The sequence below is a fragment of the Dunckerocampus dactyliophorus genome, chromosome 2, assembly GCF_027744805.1.
Source record: "Dunckerocampus dactyliophorus isolate RoL2022-P2 chromosome 2, RoL_Ddac_1.1, whole genome shotgun sequence".
NCBI lineage: Eukaryota > Metazoa > Chordata > Actinopteri > Syngnathiformes > Syngnathidae > Dunckerocampus > Dunckerocampus dactyliophorus.
In genome coordinates this window covers 18446605-18474589 of record NC_072820.1, presented here as the reverse complement: position 1 = coordinate 18474589, position 27985 = coordinate 18446605, and the positions used below count along the sequence as shown (strand labels likewise).

Sequence of the window (27985 nt, the reverse complement as noted above, 5' to 3'; positions counted from 1 at the left end):
AAGGTGACACGGGGAGTTCTGTTTTTTCTGCTTTTTTTCTCCTTGTGTTTGCAAGTTCCCAAACTGGAAAAGCTGAAAATGACGCAGAGGTATGACAGTCATCGCCGTGGTGATGGCTCAAGACTGAGCAGCGTACTTGTACTGTAACAGCCCTCTGATGCACAACTACTTTGACAGGTTAGTTCATTTACATATATATATATATATATATATATATATATATACATTTTTTCCGCCTTTACTATTTAATGTGATGACTTTTACTGCCATACAGGTTTTGGAGTCGTGCAGCAATGATTTCTTTAAAATATTATTTGACATCAAAAGAAAAGTAGACATTTTTTAAGATAAATTAGATTAATTTTTGCTCTGAACGAGGTGAAAGCTCATGCAGGAGAACCAGTTCGATAAACATCAGAATGCCTGGAATGGTGGAACTCACTCAAACAGTCACAGCTAAGTTCACTGTTTGATTCCTGGCTGTCAGCGTCATGGAGGAGTCAGAGTCTCTGCTGGCTGCCAGGTCTGAGGAGAGGAGGCCCAACAGCAACGGACACTGCAGGTGGGGGCTTCGCGCTCCCAACATGGACCCCAGGGTGGTGGAGGACCTGAGACGCAGGCTCAAGTACTTCTTCATGAACCCGTGCCAGAAGTACAAAGCCAGGGGTCGCAAACCATGGAAGCTGATGCTGCAAATATTAAAAATTGTTATCATCACAGTCCAGGTAACCTGCTTACACTATTTTGCCTTATTATATTGTTATGATGATGATGTCTGTTTCCTCAGCTGGTCTCCTTTGGACTGAGCAACGAGATGATGGTCACGTTCAAGGACGAGAACCTGATGACATTTAGACACCTTTTCCTCAAAGGTTACAAGGATCACCAGCTGGGAGGTCACGTTTTGTACACTAAAGCAGACGTCTACGATCACATCTACTATGTGATTGACAGGGTAAATGGAGTAAAAATAGTCACAGCACTTTGAAGTCCATGGCAAACTTGTTTATTCTTCTCTTTGCAGTACATCCAACTCCAGAACCTGACAGTAGGCAACCTGGCGTACGAGAGGACAGACGGCGAATACACGCCTCTGATCGTCTGCCAAGAGTTTTACAGGAACAGCAACATCGATCCCGGGAACGAGACCTTCGACATTGATCCACACATTAATACAGGTAACGATTTGGTTTATTTTCAACGCTTAACAAAGTGACATTGAAGTACAGCGCATGATTACACAATTCAACATGACCGAAAAGGAGTAGGAAGAAGCAGAGCTTATTTAAATGACTGATAATTTTCTCATTTCCGATGTTCAACATGTACCAGGTTACCATTTTCTAATAAGGGGGTAAAAAGTATAAAAATGTGTAATAGTAAAGTTAATAGTTTGTAAATAACTTATTCACTAATAAAGAATATATAAATAAAGGAAAAATGGACAGAAACATTGTGCAGGCCATCATTTATCACTGTTAATTGGTTCCAGACCCGGCCGTGATAAGTGAATTTCTGTGAAGTAGGATTTCTTATTTATAAAGGGAATATTTTCATACTTAGAGCATAGAAAACTTGTTTGCAACCTTCTAAATATAGTTTTTAACACTGTTAGAGACCTCTAGATGTGAAATAACACCCCTATAGTCACATTTATACTCAAATTACTTAATATAGTAGACATTAAGGACAGAAAATAAGCAATCTAGGACCTAAATAAGACATAATAAGCTCACTCATGTTAGCATGGGAGAACCACACCAAGTACTTCTTGAAGTGGCTATTGTCTCATCAATGTAACATTACTGACACCGAGTGACCAGTGTAGAATACTACATATCAAAAACTTGTTTGAATGTGTCTTCTGAATGCCTTATATTTGTATTTTAGTTCATTTAGCCATTTTTATGCTTGAAAATACTCAATTTGGGCCAGAAATACGTACAAATTTGCTTAAATATGCTTTTTTTTTTTTTACTGCTAATAGGACGTAGTCAACAACAAAACAGCATGGTTTATTAATATATTTTTTAAAAAACGTGACAGAATGAATTGGCGAGGAATGACAATACAGAAGTAAAATAGCTAGTGCAGGGTGTCCAAAGTGCGCCCCGGGGGCCGTCTTTTTTTTGTCTTTAACTGTGGCCATCAAAAAAGCTTTATTACGTGTGGACTGTGTGTTTATTCTACCATAACAACCCTCTGCAATGTCTAAAAATAAAATGAATTAAATGTGAGAATACTGATAGGCTTATTAATAAACCTGTCAATATTCTCATTCATCCAGGTCATTGTATTCCCAGATTGTCTTAAAGACGTTTCGCCTCTCATTTGAGCAGGCTTATTAATAAGATATTTTATTAGCTATTCCACTCATTTGCTTTGTCATGTATAATACAAAGCTAAGATGTGATTTTTTTCCGATAGCTCATCTTATACTGACCAACATTGCATTAGTTTTAGCATCTGTAATGTACAAAATGTATCAAAAAATGACATTTTCTACAAAAAAAAAAAGTGCCCTCTTGGCTGAACAATGATGTACATTTTTCTGTATCAAATGATGCTTCTGTCTATTTTTTATGGCTTCTGATTCATTGTGCCAGTGGGAAAGATGACTCCCCCAAAAGAGGAAGCTCATTACCATGTCATCAAATCAGTTTGTGTACATTTCCTCCTCCAGATTGTTTTTCCATCTACCCCGTGCAGTCATTGGACAACAGCAGCCTGTCGACGCCCCTCAACTTCTCTTTGGACTTCAGGAGGTGACTGAATGCATACTTTACAGAAGAGCTATTTCACTGGCAGGACATGGGCAAACCCTGGCATGTGAATGCCATAAGACCAGCCCATGACAAAACATGGGAGCAACTAACATTTTTCCAGCCGTTTTTAAAAAAAAAAACAGCACTGTCATATAGAAGATCTTTGACTAGCTTTTTTTGGAGTAGGTTCTTGAAAACATCAGATCGCTCCTGTCATATAGAGGATCTTTGCAGAATGTTTTTGCAGTAGCTGATCTTGGACTAGTGCTTTTCTAGTAGGTCGTTAAAAACAGGACAGAGCTCCTGTCCTATAGACAATCTTAGAGTTTTTGCAGTTCTTGAAAACATCAGAACGCTCCTGTCACATAGAAGATCTTTGACTAGAATTTTTGCCGCAGGTGTTAAAAACAGAGAGCTTTGGTCATACAGAGGATCTTTGACCAGAGTTTTTGCAGTAGGTTCTTGAAAGCATCAGAGCACTCCTGTCATACAGCATAGAGAGCAGTGTTTATTGAGCCAGGGCGCATATTTTACATTTGAAAAATGTCACTGCACACCACCAAAATGTCTCAAAAAGTATTTATAGTGAAATAATCTTCTGATCTTTTTTTGCTCACAAATTTACTTACTCGATCCACAATCTGCCCTGCGGCTCGTTTTTTTTTAATTGAACCTGGCAAAAATGGGAAGAATAGACCAAAAGGCACAATGTTAAGCAAAGAGACTGAAATGTTGATACTAATAATAACAAAAAATGTTGGCTTTCAATATATGTACTATGGATGGATGGATGGATGGATGGATGGATGGATGCAGCGGTTAGCAGTTTGGTGAGGTAAAATTATGAAGGTATGGTCTTCATATAAAAGAATAAAAGATCAAGGCAGAAGTACAGCCTTCCTCTCATCCTTAGCTTTCTAAAAAAATGCGTCCCCCAGAACAATTTAGAGTACTTGAATAGCCCTGGTATTGGCTGGTGACCAGTCCAGAGTGTTCCCTGCCTCTCGCCCGAAGACAGGTGGGATAGGCTCCAACATGCCCTAGACTCTAGTGAGGTCCAGCGGGGTAGAAAATGGATGGATGGATGGATGAATAGTCCAGGTTTAGAGTGTTACGTAGCATGCTAACTGTCAATCTGTGTTCTTTGTGTCCAGGTTGCTGTCAGTCAATGTTTACTTTACTCTGAAAACCATCAATCTGCAGACTGTTAGGCACCACGAGCTTCCAGACTGTTACGTCTTCCATGTTGTGGTTAGTCACCACACCTGTTGTCAACACAAATGATTAAATAGATATCCCATAAATCTAATTTCTTGGTACACAGATCATATTTGATAACCATGCTCACAGCGGAAGCATAAAGGTGGCAGTTGGGAACGATGTCACCATCAACGAATGCAGAGACTGGAACGTGGAGGGCACTTGTAAGTTCACATTTGCCATGTATGAACCACATGACGTCTACAGCATAGCATGAAAGTCTGCGTTTTGGATTTAAAGCTGGGAAGAATGACTACTGGCTGCTCTTCTTTGACTCGGCGGTCATCCTCGCCTGCTTCACCTCGCTGATCCTCTGCCTGCGTTCTGTCATCAACGGCATCCAACTCCAGTTTGTGAGAAACCCATCACACAACACAATACAGAGCAAGGAACCATATTTGGCAACCTTAACACACTAAGGACAATTTTTTACACCAAGTAAAACCACAGAAATATTTTGCTTTGCAAGTACCACAGCTTTTGTTACCTCCTTTTGCAATCACGGTTTAGTTAGTAATACTGCACAGTGGAACCTTGGTTAGCATCATTAATTTGTTTTAGAACTAACCAACTCTAACCAAAACAGATGTTAACCGAATACATTTTTCCCATTATAAATAATGTAAATCGAATTAATTCCTTCCAAAAGCCAAAAATGTTAACACAAAACACGTTTTTATAGTTTCACATGCAGAAAACAATTTGAAATGCACAGAGACACATATGAATGATGAATGAATGGGATAAATGAACATTTAAGGTTAATTTCACCTTCATTGAAGACCTGATTTTTGACGTGACTGAAAACAGGAAGGTGGTGGTGGTGGTTGATCTCGCTGCCACATCATGTTTTTGGGAACAGCCACATCTTCAATAAAGCTAAAAGTACACTTAAATGTTAATTTATTCTTTTCATTTGTCATTTATATGTATTTAGAATTGTTTTATGAATGTACAGTAAAACTAGAATCGTAAAACTATAAAAATATGTTTGCATTAACATTTTTGAATCAACTGCTGATGACACCAGAGAGTTCGGTTCCAGTTGCCATTTTGTTTAACTACGCAGCTAATAGGATGCTAACAAGGAAGGACATTTTATGATTTAAACATACATTAAGAACACAGTTCGACTCACGCAGTGTATTAACCACACGACAAAATCTGAATGCATGCAAACTGAGGAAAAATTGGGGCGTAATTTTTTTTTGTTAACCAAAAAACACGCTAACTGGGGCGGACGCTAACCATGGTTCCACTGTGTGTGGTTTGTACTCACAGTTAATTGGCTTGTGGCATATAAAGTGAGTTAAACATAACATTTCAGGGAAGGAAAATGTCATTTGAAGCCTATGGTTAATAAGTGTGTATTTTTACAAATACAGCGGTATAAGGTGTCATCCCATAGTGTGTTACACCATTGAATATCATGAGGATGGTCAAAGAGCATATCATACTATAGTCAGTAATACAAGTCAATAAATATGAATTAACCATATCATAAAATATATAAAACATTATAAATATATAATTACAAGTCAGGAGCTCTGGAAGATCTGGGTTCGAATCTCCATTGGGGATCTCTGTGTGGAGTTTTCATGTTCTCTCCATGCGTGCATGGGTTTTCTCCAATTACTCCGGTTTCCTCTCATATGTCCAAAATGTCATGTTCTGCATTCTGCTCTGCTGCCCTCTGCTGTTTTTGTGTTGCAGCACATCCCTGAACATGACCCAGACCTAATCACACACACCTGCAGCTCATTACCTCCTCCCTTCTTAAGCTGCAGCCAAACAATCTACCGGTGCCAGATTGTACTCCTTGACTTCCTGACCTCCTGTTCCTTGCTCCCGCTCAGTCCGGCTCCACTACCCTTACCCTGCTTTCTGGCCCACTATCTGTGCTTGTGCTTACCTGCTCTGTACCTTGTTAGTATTTTCCTGTTGGTTTGCCTTCAGCGTTTTCTGTTGTACTTCTAGTTTTTTCCCTGACAGCCTTCTGCTGTCAGTGTTTTTTGTTTGTTACCCAAAGTGGATTTTCCTTTGTTGTACTTTACCTGTTTGGACACTTTTTGTTATTAAACTTTATTTTGTATTTTGAAGTCGCACTAGTCTTGCATTGGGATCCTAATTTTCCTGCTGTGGCATCCGCCACTCGTGACAGAACAATCTGGCCAAGATGGATCCCGCAGACATGGAGCACTTCCGCTCGGCCCTGGCGCATCAAGGCCAACTAGTCGGTGGTCACGAGAAGTCACTCCAAGGCATCATGGAGGCTATATCCGTGCTATCCGCTGGCATGGATGCCCTAAACCAACGCCTTGCCAGTACCTCCTCTCACCCGCCACCAGAGGTCGGTACGTCCCCGCACACCTTGGACCCACCTAACGGCGCAGCTGCATACGCACCTGTGCCTAATCAGCCGCATGAGCCAAATATCCCTCATCCTTCTCGCTTCTCTGGAGACTCGGACTCCTGCAACCAGTTCTTACACCAGTGTTCCCTCGTGTTTGACCAGCAACCCACCACGTACTCATCGGACCAATCTAAGGTAGCGTTCATTATGAGTTTACTCTCGGGTAGAGCCGCTACGTGGGCTATGGTGGCGAGCACGTCTATGCCTGCCATACGCACCTCCTTACCCATGTTTCTCGAAGAAATTAGACGTGTGTTTCATCACCCCATTCGGGGAATGGAAGCAGCTAGTCAGCTATTAGATATGAAGCAGAGAGGACGCCCAGTGGCGGATTTTTCTATTGACTTCCGTGTACTTGCTGTAGAGAGCGGGTATCCCGATACCGTCCTTCGAAGTATTTTTCGCAAGGCACTCGACGCACACATTAAGGATGAGTTAGTGGCTAAGGACAACACTACTTCCCTCAACGGCCTCATTAACTTGGCTATTGAATTAGAGAATCGCATGAAGGAAAGGGTGAGAGAGTACGCCAAGGAGGGATACTACGGCAGGGTGTCGATCCCGACAAGGATACCATTCCCACCTCCGGAGGGACAGACGCCCGAACCAGGCATCGGGGACGCTGTGGCCGCACCGCCAGAGGTTCCTATGCAACTCGGAGGACGACGCCTCGCCGCCGAGGAAAGAGCACGTCGTCGCAAGTTGGACCTGTGCCTCTACTGCGGTAATCCGGGGCATCGACTCCTCCAATGCCCCATCCGACCCCATCGCCTTCAGGGATCGACTCCTGGATCAGCAGCGGAGCCGAAGCCAAGACCCAGGAGCACCCAACCTGTTCCGGAGGACAGTCCAGTCATGGGGAGCTGTGAGTATCTCCAGAACTCAGTCACTACTGCAGAGGAAGTCCCCCTCAAGAGACTTCTAATTCAGGGAGTAGTCATTAACAAGGGTAGTAGCATCGACATAGCCGCCCTCATTGACTCGGGCGCTGATGACTGTTTCTTGGACACAGCGTTTGTTCTCAAGAATAATATCAGTATGATTAAGTTGCCTGCTAGTAAAGAGGTCTGGTCCTTGGATAGACGCTTCCTGGCGGCCATTACACACCAAACCGAACCGCTTACTCTCCATCTCTCAGGTAACCACTCCGAAACCATCCGCTTTTATGTCATGCCCTCCCAGTCCGCGCCACTAGTTTTGGGGCTAACCTGGCTTAAGCTTCACAATCCTCTCATAGATTGGAACAAGTTGCACGTCTCCAGTTGGAGCCCCTTTTGTCATGCTAACTGTCTCCGTTCAGCTAGGTCCGATGTTCCCTCTTCCAATCCCCCAGAGGAGGAGATAGATCTGACAGGTATTCCTAGCGAATACCACGACTTAAAGCAAGTGTTCAGCAAGGACCGTGCTCAAACAGTTCCCCCTCATCGACCATACGACTGTGCCATAGAATTACTGCCTAACGCCACCTTTCCGAGCGCTAAATTGTATAACATTTCCACTCCAGAACAAAAGGCGCTCAAGGAATATATATCTTCTTCGCTAGCAGCCGGTCTTATTCGACCCTCTTCCTCGCCACTTGGGGCGGGTTTTTTCTTTGTCGCCAAAAAGGACAAATCCCTTCGACCCTGTATCGACTACCGGGGGCTCAATAGCATTACGGTCCGCAATAGCTATTCCTTGCCACTCATGGATTCTGCCTTTTCCGCCTTACATTCAGCACGCATTTTTTCCAAATTAGACCTCCGCAACGACTACCATCTGGTACGCATTAAGGATGGAGATGAGTGGAAGACCGCGTTTAACACACCGCTGGGGCACTTCGAATATCTGGTTATGCCTTTTGGGCTCACGAACGCCCCGGCGGTGTTCCAAAACCTCATTAATGACGTCCTCAGCGACATGATAAATCAATTCTGTTTTGTATATCTAGATGACATACTTATCTTTTCCAGGAATCTGCAAGACCACATCACTCATGTCCGACTAGTTCTCCAGCGATTAATGGAGAATAGACTCTATGTGAAGGCAGAGAAGTGCGACTTTCACGCCACTTCGGTGCCATTTCTGGGGTACATTGTGGAGAAGGGTCAGCTACGTGCCGATCCCGCCAAGATCCAGGCGGTGGTCGAGTGGCCTACTCCTAAATCAAGGAAGCACTTGCAGAGGTTCCTCGGGTTCGCCAACTTCTACAGGCGATTCATACGTAATTTCAGCAGCAAGGCAGGACCTCTGACTAGGCTTACATCACCAAAAATTCCATTTGTATGGACCCCAGAGGCTAATTCTGCGTTTAACACACTCAAAACATTGTTTACATCCGCTCCGGTTCTGGTACATCCTGATCCTAACTTACAATTTTCTGTTGAGGTTGACGCTTCTGATACGGGAGTGGGAGCCGTCCTGTCCCAGCGGTCCCCGGTCGACCAGAAACTGCATCTTTGCGCCTTCTTCTCGCGTCGCCTCACACAGGCTGAAGGGAACTACGATGTGGGCAACAGGGAGCTGTTGGCCATCGTTCTCGCGCTGCGGGAGTGGCGGCACTGGCTGGAGGGTGCAGTTCATCCATTCATAGTTATCACCGACCACAAGAACTTGTCCTACATCAGAACCGCCCAGAGACTTAATGCCAGACAAGCCCGTTGGTCACTGTTCCTAACACGCTTCAATTTTTCCATCACCTACAGACCCGGATCACGCAATATTAAACCCGACGCCCTTTCCAGAGTCTTCAGTTCCACGGAGGAGGGAACAGCGCCGGAGACCATCATACCTGTGGCCCGGGTGTTAGGCGCGGTTCGGTGGGAGGTGGAGAAGGTGTCGGAGGCAACTGAAGGGGAGGAGCCTCCAGAGGGTTGTCCGGCTGGCAAATTGTTTGTCCCAGAGACACTAAGATCGGACGTATTGCAATGGGGTCATGCATCCAGAGTTACCTGTCACCCAGGAACCAGACGAACTCAGCTGGCTTTAGCGCAGAGGTTTTGGTGGCCCTCCATGGCGGCGGATGTAAAGGAGTTCGTCGCGGCCTGCTCTGTCTGCGCCAGAAATAAGTCGTCCAATCGACCTCCGGCGGGCTTGTTACAACCGTTGCCCATCCCGACCCGTCCCTGGTCACATATAGCGATGGACTTCGTCACCGGACTACCTCCTTCCAGAGGAAACACCACAATCCTGAACATTGTTGACCGGTTTTCCAAGATGGTACATTTTATAGCATTACCTGGACTACCTACTTCACTGGACACAGCTCGACTCTTGGTGAGACATGTTTTCCGCATCCACGGCATTCCACTCAATATTGTTTCCGACAGAGGACCCCAATTCACTTCCAAGGTGTGGAAGTCCTTCTGCAAGTTACTCAGGGCATCGGTGAGCCTATCATCCGGTCACCATCCACAGACCAACGGCCAGACAGAGCGGGCCAACCAGGACCTCGAGGCGGCCTTACGCTGCGTCTGCCACCGACACCCGTCATCCTGGTCCATCCACCTCCCCTGGGTGGAATACGCGCACAACACTCTTGTCAGCTCGGCCACAGGTATGTCACCCTTCAAAGTCGCTAATGGATACCAGCCTCCTCTTTTTCCGTCTCAGGAGGCGGAAGTGTCGGTGCCATCGGTCCAAGTCCACCTGCGCCGCGCCCGAAGAGTATGGCGGGAGACAGTAGCTGCCCTGAACCGCACGGCGGACCGTAATCGACGCCTGGCCGACCGCCACAGAATTCCGGCACCCGTCTACCAGGTCGGCCAGGAAGTCTGGTTGTCATCCAGGGACTTACCGTTAGCCGGAACCAGCCGGAAGCTGGCACCCAGATTTGTGGGACCTTACAAAATCGACTCCATCATCAGTCCCTCCTCCGTCAGACTCATACTACCACCAGCACTCAAGGTACACCCGGTATTCCACGTCTCCTGCCTCAAGCCTGTGTCCTCCAGTCACCTGTGCCCCCCGGTCGAGTCGCCTCCTCCGCCGCGCCTGATCGATGGCCATCCAGCTTACACAGTGAAGGCCATCTTGGACTCCCGAAGGAGGGGCAGGGGGTTCCAGTACCTGGTCGACTGGGAGGGTTACGGCCCTGAGGAGCGTTCTTGGGTCTCCCGCTCCCTTATCTTGGATCCGTCACTCATAAGCGACTTCCACCGTCTCCATCCTAACAAGCCAGGTAAGCCGCCAGGAGGCGTCTTATGAGGGGGGGACATACTGTCATGTTCTGCATTCTGCTCTGCTGCCCTCTGCTGTTTTTGTGTTGCAGCACATCCCTGAACATGACCCAGACCTAATCACACACACCTGCAGCTCATTACCTCCTCCCTTCTTAAGCTGCAGCCAAACAATCTACCGGTGCCAGATTGTACTCCTTGACTTCCTGACCTCCTGTTCCTTGCTCCCGCTCAGTCCGGCTCCACTACCCTTACCCTGCTTTCTGGCCCACTATCTGTGCTTGTGCTTACCTGCTCTGTACCTTGTTAGTATTTTCCTGTTGGTTTGCCTTCAGCGTTTTCTGTTGTACTTCTAGTTTTTTCCCTGACAGCCTTCTGCTGTCAGTGTTTTTTGTTTGTTACCCAAAGTGGATTTTCCTTTGTTGTACTTTACCTGTTTGGACACTTTTTGTTATTAAACTTTATTTTGTATTTTGAAGTCGCACTAGTCTTGCATTGGGATCCTAATTTTCCTGCTGTGGCATCCGCCACTCGTGACACAAAAACATGCATGTTAGGTTAATTGGCAGCTCTAAATTGTCCATAGGTATGAATGTGAGTGTAAAAGCTTGTTTGTCTATATGTGCCCTGCGATTGACAAGCAACCAGTCCAGGGTGTACCCCGCCTCGCGCGTAAAATCAGCTGAGATAGGCTCCAGCATACCCCTGCCACCGTAGTGAGGATTAAGCATGAATGAATGAGCGAAATGAATGAATGTACGAATGAACATTATACAGTGGTGTGAAAAAGCGATTGCCCCCTAAACCTAATAACTGGTTGGGCCACCCTTAGCAGCAACAACTACAATCAAGCGTTTGCGATAACTTGCAATGAGTCTCTTACAGCCCTCTGGAGGAATTTTGGCCCACTCGTCTTTGCAGAATTGTTGTCATTCAGCCACATTGGAGGGTTTTTCTTAACTATCCTATTTTGCTATTTTTGTTTCATTTTTAAGTGATTACGTTTATTAAGACACTTTTGCAGAGCTGCTGGAAACGTGAGTTTCTCTTGGAGATAAATAAAGTATCTATCGATCTATCTTATAACCTTTTCCAGACTGTTAGATCTCAATTAATCTCAGGTAAGTTGTGTTTTAACATGGGCGGCAATCACTTTTTCACACAGGGCAATGTAGGTTTGGATTTTTTTTCTTCCTTAATAAGTTTTATTTACAAACTGCATTTTGTGTTCAGTCGTGTGGTCATTGACTAATATTTAATTTAGTTTGATGATCTGAAACATTTAAGTGCGATAAACATAAAAAAAAAAAGAAAACGGGAGGGGCAAACCCTTTTTTTACACTCCTGTATATCTAATTTAAAAGATAAGAAAATATAAAAAGCGGGTTTCCAAAGCATAAAGAATTTTTTTTTTGCATTGTTTTAGGATCAACAGCAAATATAATAATAATAATAATAATAATAATAATATAATTTGGTGATACAGGCTCTGAAGTCCATTATTAGCCATATCAAGGTAATAAAGTGCTATTTGCAAATCTAAATAGTCAAAACAAAAATAACTTGAAATGAAATAAATTGTATGTTATGCTGTGTGCAGGAGTTCAACACCTTCTTCCACGCTTACTACAATAAAATTGTAACCATGTCAGACCGCATGGAGTTTGTGAATGGCTGGTACATCCTCATCATTGTCAGTGACACTCTTACAATCGCCGGCTCTGCTTTTAAGATCGGAATACAGATGAAGGTTTGTTGTCAACGTGCGGCATAACACTGAATTTATTTTTATCGTGTGAATTTATGAGATTTTTATAGGAAATGTTTCTTAGTGAATAATGTGTTATTTTGCAGTTCATGACGAGCTATGACGTCTGCAGCATCCTCCTGGGCACAGCGACCATGCTGGTCTGGGTGGGTGTGCTTCGTTACCTTGGTCTCTTCAAGAAATATAATGTAAGAGCTCTCATTTTGTGCACAGTGAAAACAAGGAGCAGATGATATATAGATATCATTTTTAACAGATCCTAATCTTGACCTTGCGAGCAGCCTTCCCTAATGTGATCCGGTTCTGCTGTTGTGCAGCCATGATCTACCTGGGCTACTGTTTCTGTGGCTGGATAGTGCTCGGGCCATACCACGACAAAGTATGCCCTCACATGATTTCTGGAGAACAAACTGCATAAAGATCTTGACGGTCCAAACATGTTTTCCAGTTCCGAACGCTTGGCAAGGTGACAGAGTGTCTCTTCTCTCTCATCAATGGCGACGACATGTACGCCACCTTCATGAAGATGAGGAACAACGGCTACATGGTATGGCTCTTCAGCAGGCTCTACCTCTACTCCTTCATCTCGCTCTTCATCTACATGGTTCTCAGCCTCTTCATCGCTCTCATCACAGACACATACGAGACCATCAAGGTCAGTCGCCATTTATAGTCTGCACCTCCATAAAGACATTCTTAGTTTGACATATTTTGTTCTGTTTCAGCATCTCCAGCAGGAGAAAGTCCCAGTGTCTCAGCTCCAGGCCTTCATAGCAGAGTGCAGGGACGAGCCCGACTCTGGGAGATACAAGACTGATGAGGGACCAGGTCCCTGTTGCCTCTTTTCCTGTTTTTGTTGTGGATGCCGTAAGAAGATGTAATGTGTGCTTATAATACTTTAAAGGCTTATATACTATAAAGGCTGATGTGTTCATATTATGTTAATGTTGTATTAAGGCAAATATCTAAATATCATCTCTCCAAACATCACATCAATATGCATTGTACGTATGGTGAATTGTACTACTGGTAGCTAATTGTTATATTCTTATATGTATTAAACTGTCAGGAAACATGTTTGTCAGGGTAAACATATCTGAAAGTGTAAAACATAGATCTACTTATGGGGAAAATTAAGTTGTAGAATGACGTCACTGTGCATAGCTGACTGTTTCCAGGTTTGTTTATTTTCAATTCTATTTCACTTTTATCCTCTGTAGCTTTTTTAATATGTTGCGGTCCAATACTGTGTTTTTAATTCGTCGCAACAATACTGACTGGCACTTGGACGTCATTGTCTTACACCTGACGGCCTTTTCATTTGTAACAACCTTCCGGAGTTCCCTTTCAACCAATCATCAGTCACCGCACTGGCTGCCTAGCAACGCCTACTCCAATAACCTTGGCGTTTGGTTCAGGGTTAACTGCATGTAGCCTTCAAAAACACTACTGTCAGCTGCTGCGGTTTATCTCTATTCCACCGCGTTGAGATAAACACTTTGGGCGTTGAATTTTGAACAATTTGACGAAAAAACTCGGGGGAAAGTTATTGGCGGATTTTTTTTAATTTAGTTGAAAAGTACAGTTTAGTCACTTTGTTCTACTTCGTTGACCCATTTTACTGCGCAGGAGTGGCAGACAGGTAAGTGCGTGTGTGTTGCATTTTACTCATATTTCATCCGGTTTCTCTGAGAATAGCTAGACTAGTAACAGCTAAATATTAGTGTATGAGTGTTTATTGTTGAGATATGTAACTGCTAAATGTTCTTAAAGTCGGAGCACTGCCGACAGATATCGTATGTTGCGTTTGGGTGCTCCGGTTAGCTGGCAATTTGTTCAAGATAACCGTGGGTGGAATACATTTTTGCAGAACACATTGGCCTGGAAATGTACATTCCAACAGCGCACAGAGATAACTACCGTCCTTAGTTGTTTCTTCATGGAGGTCTCAAGAGTGTAGGAACTTGATAAGGTAATGTTGATTTTTCTTATTGTTTCTCAACGCACCGTTCATGACAACATATGTGCATAAATTTGGAAGGTTATTTCCTGCATACAATAAAGTAGAGGCATTGAACTCCTTTGAAATTGCATTATTGTCGGCAGGGAGAAAAGTCATAGAAATGCCTTAATACCGTGCAAGACTCTAATGCTCATCCTAAATGTTTATCCTCTGGCGTGCACTGCCATCGTTTTACTACCATGCCACTTTAAAACCCAATCCCACCCTAGCTGGAGCGCATATGCTGTTTTTAAGCCTGTGTGGGCTACTCTGCTGTACACTTGCATCCAGATTATCCGTTGCCTGGTCCATCTCACAGTTTTTATGTTCCATTGCAGAGCGTCTAGCCGGAACCCTCTGATCCACGTGCTGACCGCTATAATCCTCTATGGCTGATAACCCATGACCTGGCATCCTTGTGTGCTGATGCTTTGATAATATGGGGGAGTGGTGGACAACTGCAACAGGAGACATATCTATGGGTAATTTTCTCAGCAAAAACTCTCCTCTTGTTTTGCTGCAGTCGACCTAGATTTGTGTTCTCAATTTAGAACAGCAACCTGATTCAGTTTTGGAGATCACTGGAGATTTAATCTCCATTGTGACTCGCGTTTGTCTTTCCTTTCCCTTTCTCCTCAGGGAACAATGAGATCTCGAGCATATCACATGTGACGATGTCCCCATCGAAGCAGAACAACCTTGTGTCTTTGCATCCTTTGCCACTGTCCAAAAACTCTTACAATCTGATCACTGTTTTTTGCACAGATGACAACATCCCGCACTGCATCTCGTACATCAATCAGGTACAAGGATGCTGCTCGTTATGACGTGTCCTTTTGTATTAAATTAATTTGTTTGCTGTATCAAAAAATACTGTTTTTCAACAATATCCTACAAGGTTTAATATAACGTTTTGTGCCTGTAGCTTAATTTTGCTGATGAAAAAACAAAGGATACCATTTTAAGATTTGTAGTGAAGCCTGTACTTTTTTTTCTTTACACTGCCTCCATAATTGGACCTCATACTGTATCTGTGTAGGTGTTCATAGTTATTTGGCTCATGACTTTATTCTAATTTGACACTGCCACCCAACACCTACAGGAGCTTTTGTCCCTGGGTCTGTCCACATGCATCGAGGCCAGCTCATCAGGCCTGAGCGCAGTGCCTGCTCTGAATGCCATGTTTGAGCTGCTGCAGATCCAGAGACGCACGATGAGCACTTTAGAGGAGCTGGAGAGGGACCAGATAAAGAAGTCCAGCACCTTGGATCACATGCAGATGAGCAACTCGAGACTTAAGGCATGTTTGTCAGCTGCTCCATTATGTAGTACAAATTACATGTCCATTGTCAAATCAACCAAGTTGTAATCATGAGTGATCATTTTATTTTCTTCATCAAATAGGCTAACCTAACATGATGTTGCTGTTAAAAATGTAACTGTAATGTTTAGCACTGTAGCTACCATAGCTATGCTAATGTTATGAACGCTTGTGTTCCCCTGCTCCTTCATGTCACATTTACATGGTGTTGCTGGTTATCTCCAGGATCAGCTGGAACTGTCCATGAGGGAGAAATCAGGTCTACATGAGACGGAAAGGCAGCTCCAACTCAAGATTAAAACTCTGCAAAGCTGTCTCAAGACGGAGAAAGAGGAGGTAGGCGACCACTGTAATTGTTTATGTGGAGTAAGTGTAAAATGGCACATATACTGTATTCCCGCACAGGTTCAGAAACTCCACAGTATAATTGCCAGTCGTGCGTCCCAGTACAGCCATGACGCCAAGAGAAAGGAGAGGGAATCCATCAAGCTCAAGGAACGCCTTAGCCAACTACTTGTTGATAGAAAGGAGAAGAAGCTAGGTGAGTATATGGACTTATTACCTCTCCCAATAGACAATGTATTGATGTGATGGTTCAGTATAAGGGCTAAGGCGCGAAATAGGATTCAATATTAATAAACAGAATATTTTTGTAGTTGGAGCATAAAAAAACTGTGACTTTCTAAATACATTTTTTGCCATTATTAGAGCCCTTTAGACATGAAATAACACCCCTGTAGTCACCTTTACACTCCTGTTATTCTTTGTTTACACCCGCACTGCACAACACTAATGCGCAGGCTACGTGATCACTGCAGGGAGATAAGAAACCCCCGCCTCTGATAGTGTATACAGTAGCAAGCTAACCAGTTAGCATCCAATTTATTTGTTCTAAACTCATGAATGTATTTAATGACAAAGAAGCCAAAAACTTACCACTTCCGCATGGAATAAGATGTAACAATTTCTACCTTTTTGTGCCTTGGCAGGGGTTGTTTTTTTGTTTTTTTTTCTCATTGAAGTCCTTTTTGGTAATTATAGCATTGTTAATACTACAAAACTAATAGTTGCTTAAGACCTATGGAGCCATTACAATCTACATCAGTCCAACCTTTTTCCAGCAAGGGCGGGATATGGCAAAGTCAAAGGATGCAGGGGCCATTTTGATATCATTTAGTAAAAAGGCTAAAAAAAAAAAATTATTTAAGGACAGAACGTTGTCATCTTTGCATTAGCCGTGACAAAGCATATTAATCATTAGTACCAACATTTCATCTTTTGTTGGAATTTCTTTTTCCCCTCACTGAACCTCATTGAACCTCCCAAATATTTCGACAATATTGGTTGTGTTGTGTTGAGCCATTTTCAATGGCTAATAAATTTAACGCTAAACAAGCTGTAAGCTGGGTGTTCTAAAGCAGTGGCTGTCATTGCGGAAATTTTTCAACTAAAACTTCTTAAATATCTTATATCAAAAGGGCCTGTTTGCAACAATTACCCGGCTGCCTAGAGTGCGTTACTTTCTGTTGTGTGTTGCAAGCATTATATCCCATGCTCTTCCTGCTCAAGAACAATACATGTTTATCCACAAATTGAAAAATTATTTGAACAAATGTGCGTGTACGTATGCACGTAAAGGTTTCTGGTACATGGTGTATCTGAGTTCAATGACAGCACCTGGACTTGGAGCTGGATGAAAGGTGAAGCATCTTTGAGAACATTATGTTCGTACAGTTGCTCTGATTCAACTCCTCAGATTAAAACAAACAATAAATAAGTAAAAAGTACATTTCAAATTATACAATTCTTCTTTTTTTAATGATTAATTGGGCAGTTAACTTTAATAATAATAGTTCACTTTCTTCTGTAGACCACCCCCCTGCCTAGGTCAATAGATCCACTGTAACTTGGCATGAAACTGCATCTGAGTCGCCTTTGTGGCAGAAGTCCCCACAGAACACAATGTGAACTGGGGCGGTGTGATGCCTGTCTCTATATAACACTTTTTTTCAGCCAATATAAACACAATGTCGCTGTGTTTATTTATTTATTCGGGACAATGTACATTAATGAACAGTCTGATACGTCCACAGGCTGTAAATGAGCCAGATTCTCTTGTGAATTTCTCTTGGAGATGCATAAAGTACTGTATCTATTTCTGGCTCTGGCTTGATCTATAGCTATACTGTATCTATCTATCTATCTATCTATCATCTGTAGTCCAGAGGCAGGAAAATGAAAACAGGACAATATAAAAATATTGAATAAAAACACACACACGTCCATGAAAATAATATTGAAACAATAAAAGCGTGGTCAAGTCGCCCACAAACATGGCACACACCACGTGGTGGCATAGCAAGCAAATGGAGCAGACGCGAGGTGCATTCAGGGACATTGGGTAATTACACAAATTTTTATTTTTTTTTATTTTTGCAAAACCTGCGACCCACTAGTTGAGAATCTGTGCATTTAAATTATAGCCAAATTTACTTTCAATAGTATTGTCCCTTGACAAGAACAACTTGTTTTCTCCAAATTAGCTATTGATGTGCTGAACTGCCTTGGCCGAGCAGACGGCAAAAGGAGCCACTGGAAGACAACAAAAGTGGCAGTGAGGTATCAGCTTGTGACTTTTCACACTGTATCTGACTTTATGCTGGTGTAGATCGTCCTTTTTTTTTTTTTTTTTTTTTTTTTTTTCCCCCCCTCTTCAGCCACGAAGGGCAGATGTACAAATCCTTGCTCCGTGACTACGAGGCCAGTCAGAGGGCCCTGATGCTAGAGAACGCTGAGCTGAAGAAAGTGCTGCAACAGATGAAGAAGGAGATGATTCACATCCTGAGTCCGCGGCAGGTGCCTTGCAAAGGAGCTGGCGCCGATGACAGCCAGGAGATGGTAGATGGTGACACGAGGGAGCAAATATTCTGTGAATGCTGAGTGACTTTTTTGGAATTTGTCCAGGTGGATTCTGATGGAGAGAAGACTGGCAACTCCAGCAGGGAAACCCTGGACCAGTCATGTGACCAGGCCAGGGAGCAGCTCACCAACAGCATCCGCCAGCAGTGGAGGAAACTGAGGAACCACATGGAGAAGTTAGACCACCAGGGTGTGTCAACGAAACTGTACTTCTCATTCATTCTGTATCAATTTATGCTAAATTGATTTGTAAATAATTGACACAGAAAATGGCAGGTTCCCAGTAGGGCTTACTAAAACCACTTTTAAACTGTCTAAATTCCAGCATCAAGGCCAGATTTTGGCCAATACACTATTGTGGGACCTCTGAGATTGAGTGAATAGATTAATATGGGACCTTTAACTATGAACACAGATTTTAATCTCATAGAGCTTTTCTTCTTTAAGTTCAAACTCAAGTTGAGTCCCATAAAGAGGTGATACCAAGGGAAGCACACGAGGATGAGATGGAGCGGATGCGGCGTGAAGTGCAGCAGTGCAAAGAGTTCATTCACACACAGCAGCAGCTCCTCCAGGTTGGTCCTGTTCAACAGCTTCATAACCTTCATTGGTCAACTGCCATCCAACATTTTGTATCTCTCCTTTACAGCAACAATTAAACACATCATTTGATGACGAGACGGCCGAGCTGCTCAATGGCTGCTACACCTTGGAAGAGAAGGAGCGACTCAACGAGGAGTGGAGGTTCTTTGAGGAGCAGAAGAGAAACTTTGAGAGGGAGAGGAAGTACTTCACAGAGGCCGCCATCCGCCTGGGCCGAGAGGTACGGACATTTCACAGCTGTCACCTATTTTTTTTTTTTTTTTTTTTTTTTTTTATTGCGCTGAATATCAGGTTGTCTCTCTCTTGATTTGTGGTTGTATCCCACAGAAAAAGGCCTTCGAGGAAGATCGTGCTTCTTGGTTGAAAAATCACTTTTTAAACATGACCCCCTTTGCCGATCGTAGTAGATGCTCCTCGTCTGACGGTCAGAGTGGCTTATCAATCAGTAAGTGTCCTTTTTTTAAAAAATTTTTTTTTTATTTTTTTCATAAGGATAAATACACTTCTACCACCACAGTAGACAAACTGACCCAATTTCTGATGAAAGATCCACAAATGTTACAATCCTCTGTATTGTAGGAAGTGAACCAGAGATTAGGATGTCTTCCACTAAAAGCCAGCAGTCCAAATCGTCCATCTACACCTCATTCTCCACCCCAAAATCTGCCAGGGGGGCCGCACCATCCACCACCGAACTTTACCGGACACTCCGCCTCATTCCAGATGCCAGGTAAAAGTTTGCTCTTGTAATTCAATGGTTCTTTTTCACAAGTACCACCTCAAAAATATTGTGCTTTTTTGCTACCTCCGCTGACCATCACCGTTTATCTTTGAATACATGGCTACTTTTCATTATTTCATATGTATGGGGCCACACGGTGGCATACTGGGTAGATACAGGTTTGAATCGCCATTGCAGCATGGCTGTGTGGAGGTAGCATGTTCTTCCCATACTTGCGTGAGTTTTCTCCGGGTACTTCGACTTCCTCCCAAAACCACTTGTTAGTTTTAATTGGAGATTCTGTTTATATGTGCAACTGTGATTATAGTCAGCTAGAATTGGGTCAAGCAATAAAAAAAAAAATGGATGGATGTCTCTAATTTAATTTAGCTTTTATTAAACCACATCAACCATCCCTTTGGCCTCGTTTCAGTTCCTCCAGGCATTCGAATCGAGGACTCCGGCAGGAGACTGAAGACGGAGACGACCAAGCCAAGTCCAAAACTGGAGTATCTTCTCTCTAGGAGATGACGAGAACAGACTCGCTTAAAGAACTGGCTCATTGTACATACAAGTCCTTTGCCAAATTAAAGAAAGCACTTTAATGAGCTCTGAAACAAGCCAAGTCAGAGGATTCTACCGAGCACTGTTTTAGTGTCACTGAAATGTTTACGAATAGGTTAAATTTAGATGTACTTTAATTGTATAATATCAAGCTAGTAAAATAAAGGCATTTTAATGAAGATGGTCTTCTTTCGTGTTCAGGTTTATAGCACGCCCTAGTGTTGGTAAAACGCGACTTCAAAACCGGAAGTGATCATCTTTCCGTTCGCGTCTGTCGTCGGCAGCATCCAAGGAAGCTCACCGCCCAGCAAGCTTCTGCTTTTAAGGAAGCTATACTGCGAAAATGTCGAGTTCCTCCAATCTTATAGCCATGAAAAAAGTGGTACAGCAGCTGCGCTTCGAGGCAAGCATTAACAGAGTGAAGGTAATGAAAGGATCCATTGTTTTTTCCCAGCTAAATATCGCGACCGTTACCTTGGTGTGTGTGTTAGCATTAGCATTAGCCGCCAGTCGACAGAGCCGTTACTTTTCCAATAAAGGGGAAGGTTTTCGGAGGAACTTTCATGTAATGTTACATTTAAAGCTTCTATTACTTGTTATAACCGATGCTTTAACTCAGATCACAAAATGTAGCTTAAAAACTGCAATAAATAATCATCCTCTGAGTCAAGTAAGTGATACTGGTGACGTGAATAATCGCAAAAGACCGTCATCATAATGGGTTTTATTGTGCAAGTAATAAAACAACTAATACAGTTCATTTTAAGATAATGGGAGGCTTAAAAGATGACATTTGTTTCATTGTTTGATTCTCAATATACCAGTTTTAATGCTAATAGCACTGTATTTTTTTTTAATAATTAGTTTGAAATAACATGACCTCTAATATTGCCAATAATAGGATGTTTGCATACATGCGGGGCCAATTTGGTCCCATTCTAACCATATAGTTTGGATTGATGCATAAATGGAAAAAAATAATTTTATGAAAATAATAAACATTACATTCTTCAAATTTTTTGTCATTAGCTTTAGAATTAATAATGCATCAAAATCAACATTAATAATTGGCTTCATCAAGTTAGTAATATTCATCTGATATTCCACTTTGCACATTTGTTGTTGAGTTTATTACACTTTTTTTTTTTTTTTTTTTTTTTTTTTTTTTACACATTTTTGTCCATCAGGGAAAAAGTCAGGAGTCCTCATGACAAAAAGGTCAAATACTTTCTGTAAAGTTGTTCAAGACTTGATGTGATGTAGTGGGGGGAGAAATACAAATTACATTTTTATTACACTCTAATGGGAGGCTGCATAGAATATTTGCATTGGCGGTGCACGCTAGTGCTGTTTATTTTTGTGTAGTGTATAACACACAATATGTAACCGTGGGTCTTATTCAAGGAAAACTGCACTTTTTGTGTTTTACATTTTACCATGATCCACACTCCTTACAGTATGTGAGACATGAACACACGTCTTTCGCGTTTCTGTGCGTGCCAAAGATATAAAAACAGGCAGATCAGTACTGCATGTGTGTAACCCACTCATTCTGCCTATTAAGTAGGGATGTCCCGATCCATATCCCAAGAATTCCCCCTTTTCTTGACATGCTCATTTTTCGGAATGCAAACTGCCTTTGTGCTAAACAGTTCTAACTACTTCCACATTTCTCAAACGATTCAGACCGTTCCAAAGTCAAATCTCAACTCATTTGTGAGATTTGGCCGTCCCAGTGTATTGTAAAATGCTGAGGAGATCCGCCGGAAGGACATGCCGCACCTCCTGAGTCGCCTCCGCGCATCGCCGACACAGACGGGTGGTGCATCTCTTCTGACTTCCTTGAGGCCAGGCAGCAGAAGCGGGAAGCTGCTCGCGTGGCTGTTGTCGCCAAGCTTACTGCCAAATACCTTGCTTTTTCATCTGCTTTTAGGCAGACTGTCCCTCACTTGAAATATGTACAGTGTGGGGTACAAGTGGGGTATTACGTAGTGGGGAGGGTTTTTCGCCAGCCTGGACATGCGCGCACACACACACACACACACACACAAACAGTGCAAAATGATTCGCAAAACCGCTGTCCATAACGTATTTTCCTGTGCAGGGTGGACAGGTCCATAACGTTGGATCTCTAATTTGCATATATGCATTCACCCTTTAGCCTCATAAACAATTTCGTTCTGTTGACCTTTATAAAAAAACACATATTTTTGATTAATTCAAAAGTGGAAAAAAATTAAACTAATGGTACTCATCCCAAACATTCCTTTTTTTGGGGGGGGGAAAATCTTGCTTTTTTTTTTTTTTAAATGTTACTTTATTTAGAATGCTTGTCAAGAATTTATACAATATGGCGATGTGTTGAATTTGGGTCTTGTCTTACCACACAAGGTGTCCCAAGCTGCTGCAGACCTTCAACAGTTCTGCATGCAGAACGCCTTGCAAGACCCCCTGCTCACAGGCGTGTCATCCAGCACCAACCCCTTCAGGCCGCAGAAGGTCTGCTCCTTCTTGTGAATCCACTGTGCTCATTGGTGAGTGTGCCATTTTTATGATCCAGGGCCCATATTCACAAAGCATCGTAAGGCTAAAAATAGCTCTTAGTGACGTCACTCTTAGAAAAATCTTAGAATTCCTTGGATTCTCAGAGGAGCACGGAGTACATTTTTCCTTTCTTTTTTGGTCTTTCCCTGTTTTTGTAACAACCAATCACAGCTTTTAGAAGACTGCGTCATACCTAGTAAAGGGGTCAACCACACCTCCTAACTAAGAAAAAAGTTTCTGTCCCCTCCTTGCTCAGAGTTACTCTCAGGAACTTCCTTAATCACTTTTAAGCTAAGATTCCTTGCTAGGAATTTTTAGGCTAAATTGGGAGCTTTCTGAGAGGACTCTGAAAAGCTTTGTGAATAGGGGCCCAGAAATGTATGTCATTCTTATCTTCTGCAATCCCCAATCTATCTGCTTTTTGTCCTCGCAGGCCTTCATTTTTGATGCTACAGGGAAAAGTCGACCTCAACACTGCTCCTCATGCCAAGCCATTAACAAAGAAACTGCCACGGGGGGGATGTCTTTGAGTGTATTACGCACATCAAAATCATGACAGAAAGACAACCATATATTTTTAGCCACAGTAGTAGAAGTAGAAGAAGAAAAAAGGAAGCTAATTTTATTTTTCATGGCACAGTATGGGTTTTTAATTATTGTGCCTTTTCTATTGTTCTATTTTAGTCATCACTCTTCTGGACAATTTTTTGTATTTAATGAATAAAAAGCATTCTTTGTTACTCCAAAATTTGTTGTGCTTTCTATTACATTCACTGGACATTTGATTAGGTTTACCTGGACAATGTATTGTGGTTAGGATCCAACAATATATTTACTATTGTGGGTATGCAAAGTCAAAAATAAAATAAAATGTTTAAAAAATATATAATGCATCATACTGACAGATGGTTTTAATATTTTGCTCATCTGGACAAATAAAAATGTTAAATACCTCTGATACGCTGTCAACTGAGCATCGTCATCATTGTAAAGGCATCATTTGCTGTTCAAATCAGACTATAACGGTATATTCAAACATAAAATGCAACCCAAAGTGCTATACAGAGTTGTACTCCAGCTTATTAGTGCTGGTAAACCTTTTATTTTTCATAGAATAGATGAAGTAAAGTATATTTGCTAGTAACCAAGTAAAAGTGCATGAACTGCATGGAAATACAAAGTAACATTCGAGAGCACTTGTATGCAGCGCCTTCCAATAGCGGTATGAAAACGTGGTTTGGTTCATCTCGCGAGGACTGGATTTACTACAAACGTTACCCCGGGTTTGATTAATTGCCAATGCGTGTGTAAAAAAAAACAATCAGTCCTGACCAGATAGTGGCGCAAGTGCACCAAAACGACGTACCACAGAAGAAGAAAAAAACGAGGAAGAAGTCGGACGTCTCCCTTTTGAAAAAATAAAAAACAACACGCGATAAACTGGCACGTTTACTTAAGGCGCCGAATTGTTATCCAGCTACCGTGTTCTTTGTTCGACTGCGACAGTGACTTTATCATTAACAGGCTTTTGGACCGGCCAAATGAAACGCTCTCCTCCGCCGCTTGAGGAAATGAATCATGGGACCGCGTTGCTGTGGAAACGACGGTAACCTGTCTCCTTAACCCAGCATGTACATTCCCCTAGATGAAAGCTGCCCTTGTGTGTCACAATTACCGGTCAACATTTGCTGCATGATAGCCTGTCTTAGGTAGCGTTCTTATGTTGTTGATAATTTGGTGCTAGCTGCTGATGCTAACAGCTGATCCGGGTACCCGCCCGCGCTTATTTAGGCAATGAGTTACGAGGTAGCATTGCTAACTTCGACTTATAATCACTTCCATTAACATCTCATTTGACTACTTTTCAACCAAGCATGATGGTCCAGGAGGGGCCCATACAGCTTGTGTGCCTCACAGCCAGCAGTGGGGTTCCCCTTTTTACAAGAGGGGCCTCCAGGCAGCTCCCCTTCTCCATCATTGGCTCCCTGAATGGTGTCCACATGTTTGGAAGTGGACAGGGCGTGGTGTTGTCCAGCTGTGAGACTGAAGAAGGTGGCAAAGTGGTGTGGCGAATCTTCCAGGACAGTGTGATGCTCATTGCTGTGAGCGGGGGTCATCAAGCGGGCAGCAGTAAAGGGGAGCGTGTGCATCTCCAGCGCCTCCTGGAGAACGTGTGGAGCTCCATGGTGATGGTGCTCGGGCAGGATGAGTTGGCCAACGTGAGGAATGTTGAGCGGCTCAAGAAGGACCTGCGTTCCTGTTTTGGCCTCATCGATTTGCTGCTGGAGGACCAGCAAGAGGGCATCCTGGGCCAGCTGACGCACTGCGCCGACTGCCTGCTGCCTCCGCAGCCGGCTGTCCTCCAGGAGGCCGTGCAGGGCTTTGCCAAAGCTGCAGACAGCGAGTTCGGCTGCCTCCTCGTCCATGGCCGGATCGTGGCCGCCACAGAGATGTGGTGGCGCCTAGCCCCGCAGGAAATAGTGCTCCTCTCAGCGTTGATGCTATCACTCTCTGACTCCGCTTCGGCCTCCTGTGACTACCCCGTGTTTCTTCCTCAAGGCAGCCCCACTGTGGCTCACCGCCTGCTCTGTTTCCGGCTCCTGCCTGGGGCTGATGTGTGTGTGCTGTGCGGGCCTACGCCCTCCCTACACGGAGCTGAGAGTGGCCTGGTGGGTCGCTTCTGGTCACCACTAGTGGACATCGTGAGAGACTGCCTTGCCATCCGGGAGCGCTCACTCCCAGCATCCGTATCCTTACGCCCTGATGTCCTCGCCTTTCTCCTCATCAACCGGGAGAACCACCGCTCCATCTGCAGCGTGCTGCCCCCCCTGTGTGCTCACCCGCAAGGTGACCCCGCTTTACCCTCCAAGGCTCGCTGCTGGGAACTCCTGAAGCTCTTCTACATTTTTTGCATGACGCGCTACTTCAAGCAAGAGGAGGTAAGTCCCCCCACAGAGGAGAAGGAGGAGGGATCCCACCAGGGGAACACAGAGGACTTTGTACATGGACTGTCCCACCAGCCACTGCAGTGCTATTTGGTCACAGATGAGTGTAAAAGCTTTGGACTTCAGACGTCACAACATCAGCTTTTTCTGCTCCTTCCCCCGGTGGTGCCGACTTTTGCTCTGCACACCGTCGCCACACAGACTCTCTCCACCATAACAACAGCTACTGCATTCTAATGAGGGCGTTACTACATCTCTGGACAGCACAGGACTTCCACCAAAGCCAAAACGTGTACAGTACCTTGCTTTTTATTTTCACAGTTCTGACTTCTCTTTTATTATAGACAGTGATGTGTCGAGCATAAAAAGCACTTCCTTTTTAAAGTCGCCTAAAGATGACTGAAAACAGACTAAACTGAAAGTGGTGACTCAGTATACACCACACTGGCCACATTACGTACACCTGCACACACCTAATGAAAATGTTTCCTTTAAAAAGATAATGCTCAGTTTAAAGGTATTAATTTGTCTATATGTTTATTACTGTAGCTGATGCTTTGCATCACGCTAATAAACGGGTCCATATGACCTGCATTGCTGTTTATGTCAATTATAATGTGGAAAGTGAATGGACAGTGCTGATTATTGTTTGATATTTGGCCTTTAAATTTAAAGAGAAAATGAACTCAAATGTGGCATCTTGGTTTGTCTGTTTCCTCCGGCTTCAGTTTTGATCATTTATATTAATACTTTATTGAAGATCTTTTGACAACATCAAGTGATTTTGGGAGTCTATCAGCATGACACATGACTTACCGACACAAGGGTTCCAAATGTGTCAGATTGCAAAGGGCACCTCTAGTGCACAATCCTCCTGCATGCCGTTTTCTGTTGGATTTGGGTGTCCAGACCTGCCATGTGCGCACGTTTCGTAGACAGCATACATTTTCACCCTTGAATATGCCTATACGCGTCGCTGCTCTCCACGTACGCATTTTGTTGCATTTGTATTGTATTTGTACTTTATTTATCCCACAGCGGGGAAATTCACTTGTTACAGCAGCAAGCAAGATACGCAAGTAAAGAGTACAGTATAAAGAATGCATATTGACTACACATGGTTCAGGTGCTGTAGAGCCTGACAGCGGTCGGTATGAAGGACCTGCGGAACCTCTCCTTCTTACACCGTGGGTGTAACAGTCTGCTGCTGAAGGAGCTGCCCAGGGAAACAACAGTGTCATGTAGCGGGTGAGAGGTGTTGTCCATGATGGATGTCAGCTTAGCCAACATCCTTCTCTCCCCCACTTCCTCCACGGAGTCCAGAGGACCGTCCAGGACAGAGCTCGCTCTCCTGATCAGTCTATTGATCCTGCTCCTGTCCCTGTCCGTGCTGCCCCCTCTCCAGCAGCCCACAGCATAGAAGATGGCTGAGGCCACCACAGAGTCATAAAAGGTCCGTAAAAGAGTCCTGCACACACCAAAGGACCTCAGTCTCCTCAGCAGGTGGACCTTCTTGTAGAGGGCGTGGGTGTTGACGGCCCAGTCCAGTTTGTTGTTAAGGTGAACACCCAGGAATTTGTAGCTGTCTACCAACTCTACGTCCGCTCCCTGGATGTTCACCGGTGTGAAGCGAGATGTTTTCCTCTGGAAGTTAATGATCATCTCCTTTGTCTTGCTGGTGTTGAGTTGCAGCTGGTTAAGCTCACTCCAGCTGACAAAGTCCCTGATGACCGTCCTGTATTCCTGATTGTTCCACTCTGAAACACAACCCACAATGGCTGTGTCATTGGAGAACTTCTGGATGTGACACTGTGTGGAGTTGTGTGTGAAGTCCGAGGTGTAGAGGGTGAAGAGGAAAGGGGAGAGCACCGTACCCTGACGGGCACCTGTGCTGCAGAGTACCATGTCAGACACACAGTGACGGAGCCTCACATACTGTGGTCTGTTGGTGAGGTAGTCTATAACCCATGCAGTCAGGTGTTGGTCTACTCCCACACTCTCCA

General features: G+C 43.6%; 5 protein-coding genes across 12 annotated transcripts in view; all 5 read left to right on the top strand.

Annotated features, from left to right (window-relative positions):
• Positions 1–62: 62 nt before the first annotated feature.
• mcoln3a (mucolipin TRP cation channel 3a) lies at positions 63–13537 on the top strand. Of its 6 annotated transcripts, XM_054768894.1 has the most exons (13): positions 63–177; positions 488–725; positions 788–955; positions 1025–1178; positions 2684–2765; positions 3920–4016; positions 4090–4189; positions 4266–4378; positions 12196–12345; positions 12450–12551; positions 12620–12742; positions 12812–13018; positions 13089–13537. In XM_054768894.1, the coding sequence occupies exons 1-13, from the start codon at positions 158–160 to the stop codon at positions 13242–13244; spliced, it is 1710 nt and encodes a 569-aa protein (XP_054624869.1). In that variant the 5' UTR covers positions 63–157; the 3' UTR covers positions 13245–13537. The 6 variants fall into 6 exon arrangements, 2 of the variants coding, with proteins under 2 accessions (XP_054624869.1, XP_054624868.1); XR_008569638.1 differs by lacking the exons at positions 63–177; positions 488–725; positions 788–955; ... (6 more) ...; positions 12812–13018; positions 13089–13537 and adding exons at positions 4387–8700; positions 8806–10597; XR_008569640.1 differs by lacking the exons at positions 63–177; positions 488–725; positions 788–955; ... (6 more) ...; positions 12812–13018; positions 13089–13537 and adding exons at positions 7035–7303; positions 9123–10597.
• Positions 13538–13764: 227 nt separating this feature from the next.
• ssx2ipa (synovial sarcoma, X breakpoint 2 interacting protein a) lies at positions 13765–20642 on the top strand. Of its 2 annotated transcripts, none has more exons than XM_054768900.1 (14): positions 13765–14005; positions 14704–14847; positions 15005–15168; positions 15468–15665; positions 15912–16022; positions 16092–16227; positions 18230–18305; positions 18404–18584; positions 18651–18795; positions 19053–19180; positions 19255–19428; positions 19536–19653; positions 19788–19938; positions 20363–20642. In XM_054768900.1, the coding sequence occupies exons 2-14, from the start codon at positions 14805–14807 to the stop codon at positions 20451–20453; spliced, it is 1716 nt and encodes a 571-aa protein (XP_054624875.1). In that variant the 5' UTR covers positions 13765–14005; positions 14704–14804; the 3' UTR covers positions 20454–20642. The 2 variants fall into 2 exon arrangements, with proteins under 2 accessions (XP_054624875.1, XP_054624874.1); XM_054768899.1 differs by having other exon boundaries at positions 13765–14335.
• Positions 20643–20754: 112 nt separating this feature from the next.
• On the top strand, positions 20755–23785 carry gng5 (guanine nucleotide binding protein (G protein), gamma 5). Its single transcript, XM_054768912.1, has 3 exons — positions 20755–20917; positions 22885–23027; positions 23471–23785. The coding sequence occupies exons 1-2, from the start codon at positions 20837–20839 to the stop codon at positions 23008–23010; spliced, it is 207 nt and encodes a 68-aa protein (XP_054624887.1). The 5' UTR covers positions 20755–20836; the 3' UTR covers positions 23011–23027; positions 23471–23785.
• Positions 23786–24412: 627 nt separating this feature from the next.
• The window catches only part of LOC129177601 (alanine aminotransferase 2-like), a 29533-nt gene continuing 25960 nt past the window's right edge, over positions 24413–27985 (top strand). The window contains exon 1 of one of the 2 annotated variants that reach the window (XM_054768904.1): positions 24413–24643. In XM_054768904.1, coding sequence (XP_054624879.1) covers positions 24579–24643 — 65 coding nt within the window. In that variant the 5' untranslated portion in view covers positions 24413–24578. Of the gene's footprint in view, positions 24644–26158; positions 26275–27985 lie in introns of those variants that run through there. The other variant, XM_054768905.1, reaches the window with a different exon arrangement.
• Positions 24661–26219, top strand: fuz (fuzzy planar cell polarity protein). The gene has a single exon (XM_054768907.1). It carries the CDS (start codon positions 24912–24914, stop codon positions 26217–26219), a length of 1308 nt encoding a protein of 435 aa, XP_054624882.1. The 5' UTR covers positions 24661–24911.

Coding starts and splice junctions, on each gene's coding strand:
- mcoln3a (XM_054768893.1), top strand. CDS start 6,202: ATGGATCCCGCAGACATGGAGCACTTCCGCTCGGCCCTGGCGCATCAA. Junction 8,990..9,122: donor GTGGCGGCACTGGCTGGAGG/GTGCAGTTCATC, acceptor CATCACCTACAG/ACCCGGATCACGCAATATTA.
- ssx2ipa (XM_054768900.1), top strand. CDS start 14,805: ATGGGGGAGTGGTGGACAACTGCAACAGGAGACATATCTATGG. Junction 16,228..18,229: donor TAGAAAGGAGAAGAAGCTAG/GTGAGTATATGG, acceptor TCTCCAAATTAG/CTATTGATGTGCTGAACTGC. Junction 19,181..19,254: donor CACAGCAGCAGCTCCTCCAG/GTTGGTCCTGTT, acceptor TCTCCTTTACAG/CAACAATTAAACACATCATT.
- gng5 (XM_054768912.1), top strand. CDS start 20,837: ATGTCGAGTTCCTCCAATCTTATAGCCATGAAAAAAGTGGTACAGCAG. Junction 20,918..22,884: donor CAAGCATTAACAGAGTGAAG/GTAATGAAAGGA, acceptor TTACCACACAAG/GTGTCCCAAGCTGCTGCAGA.
- fuz (XM_054768907.1), top strand. CDS start 24,912: ATGATGGTCCAGGAGGGGCCCATACAGCTTGTGTGCCTCACAGCCAGC.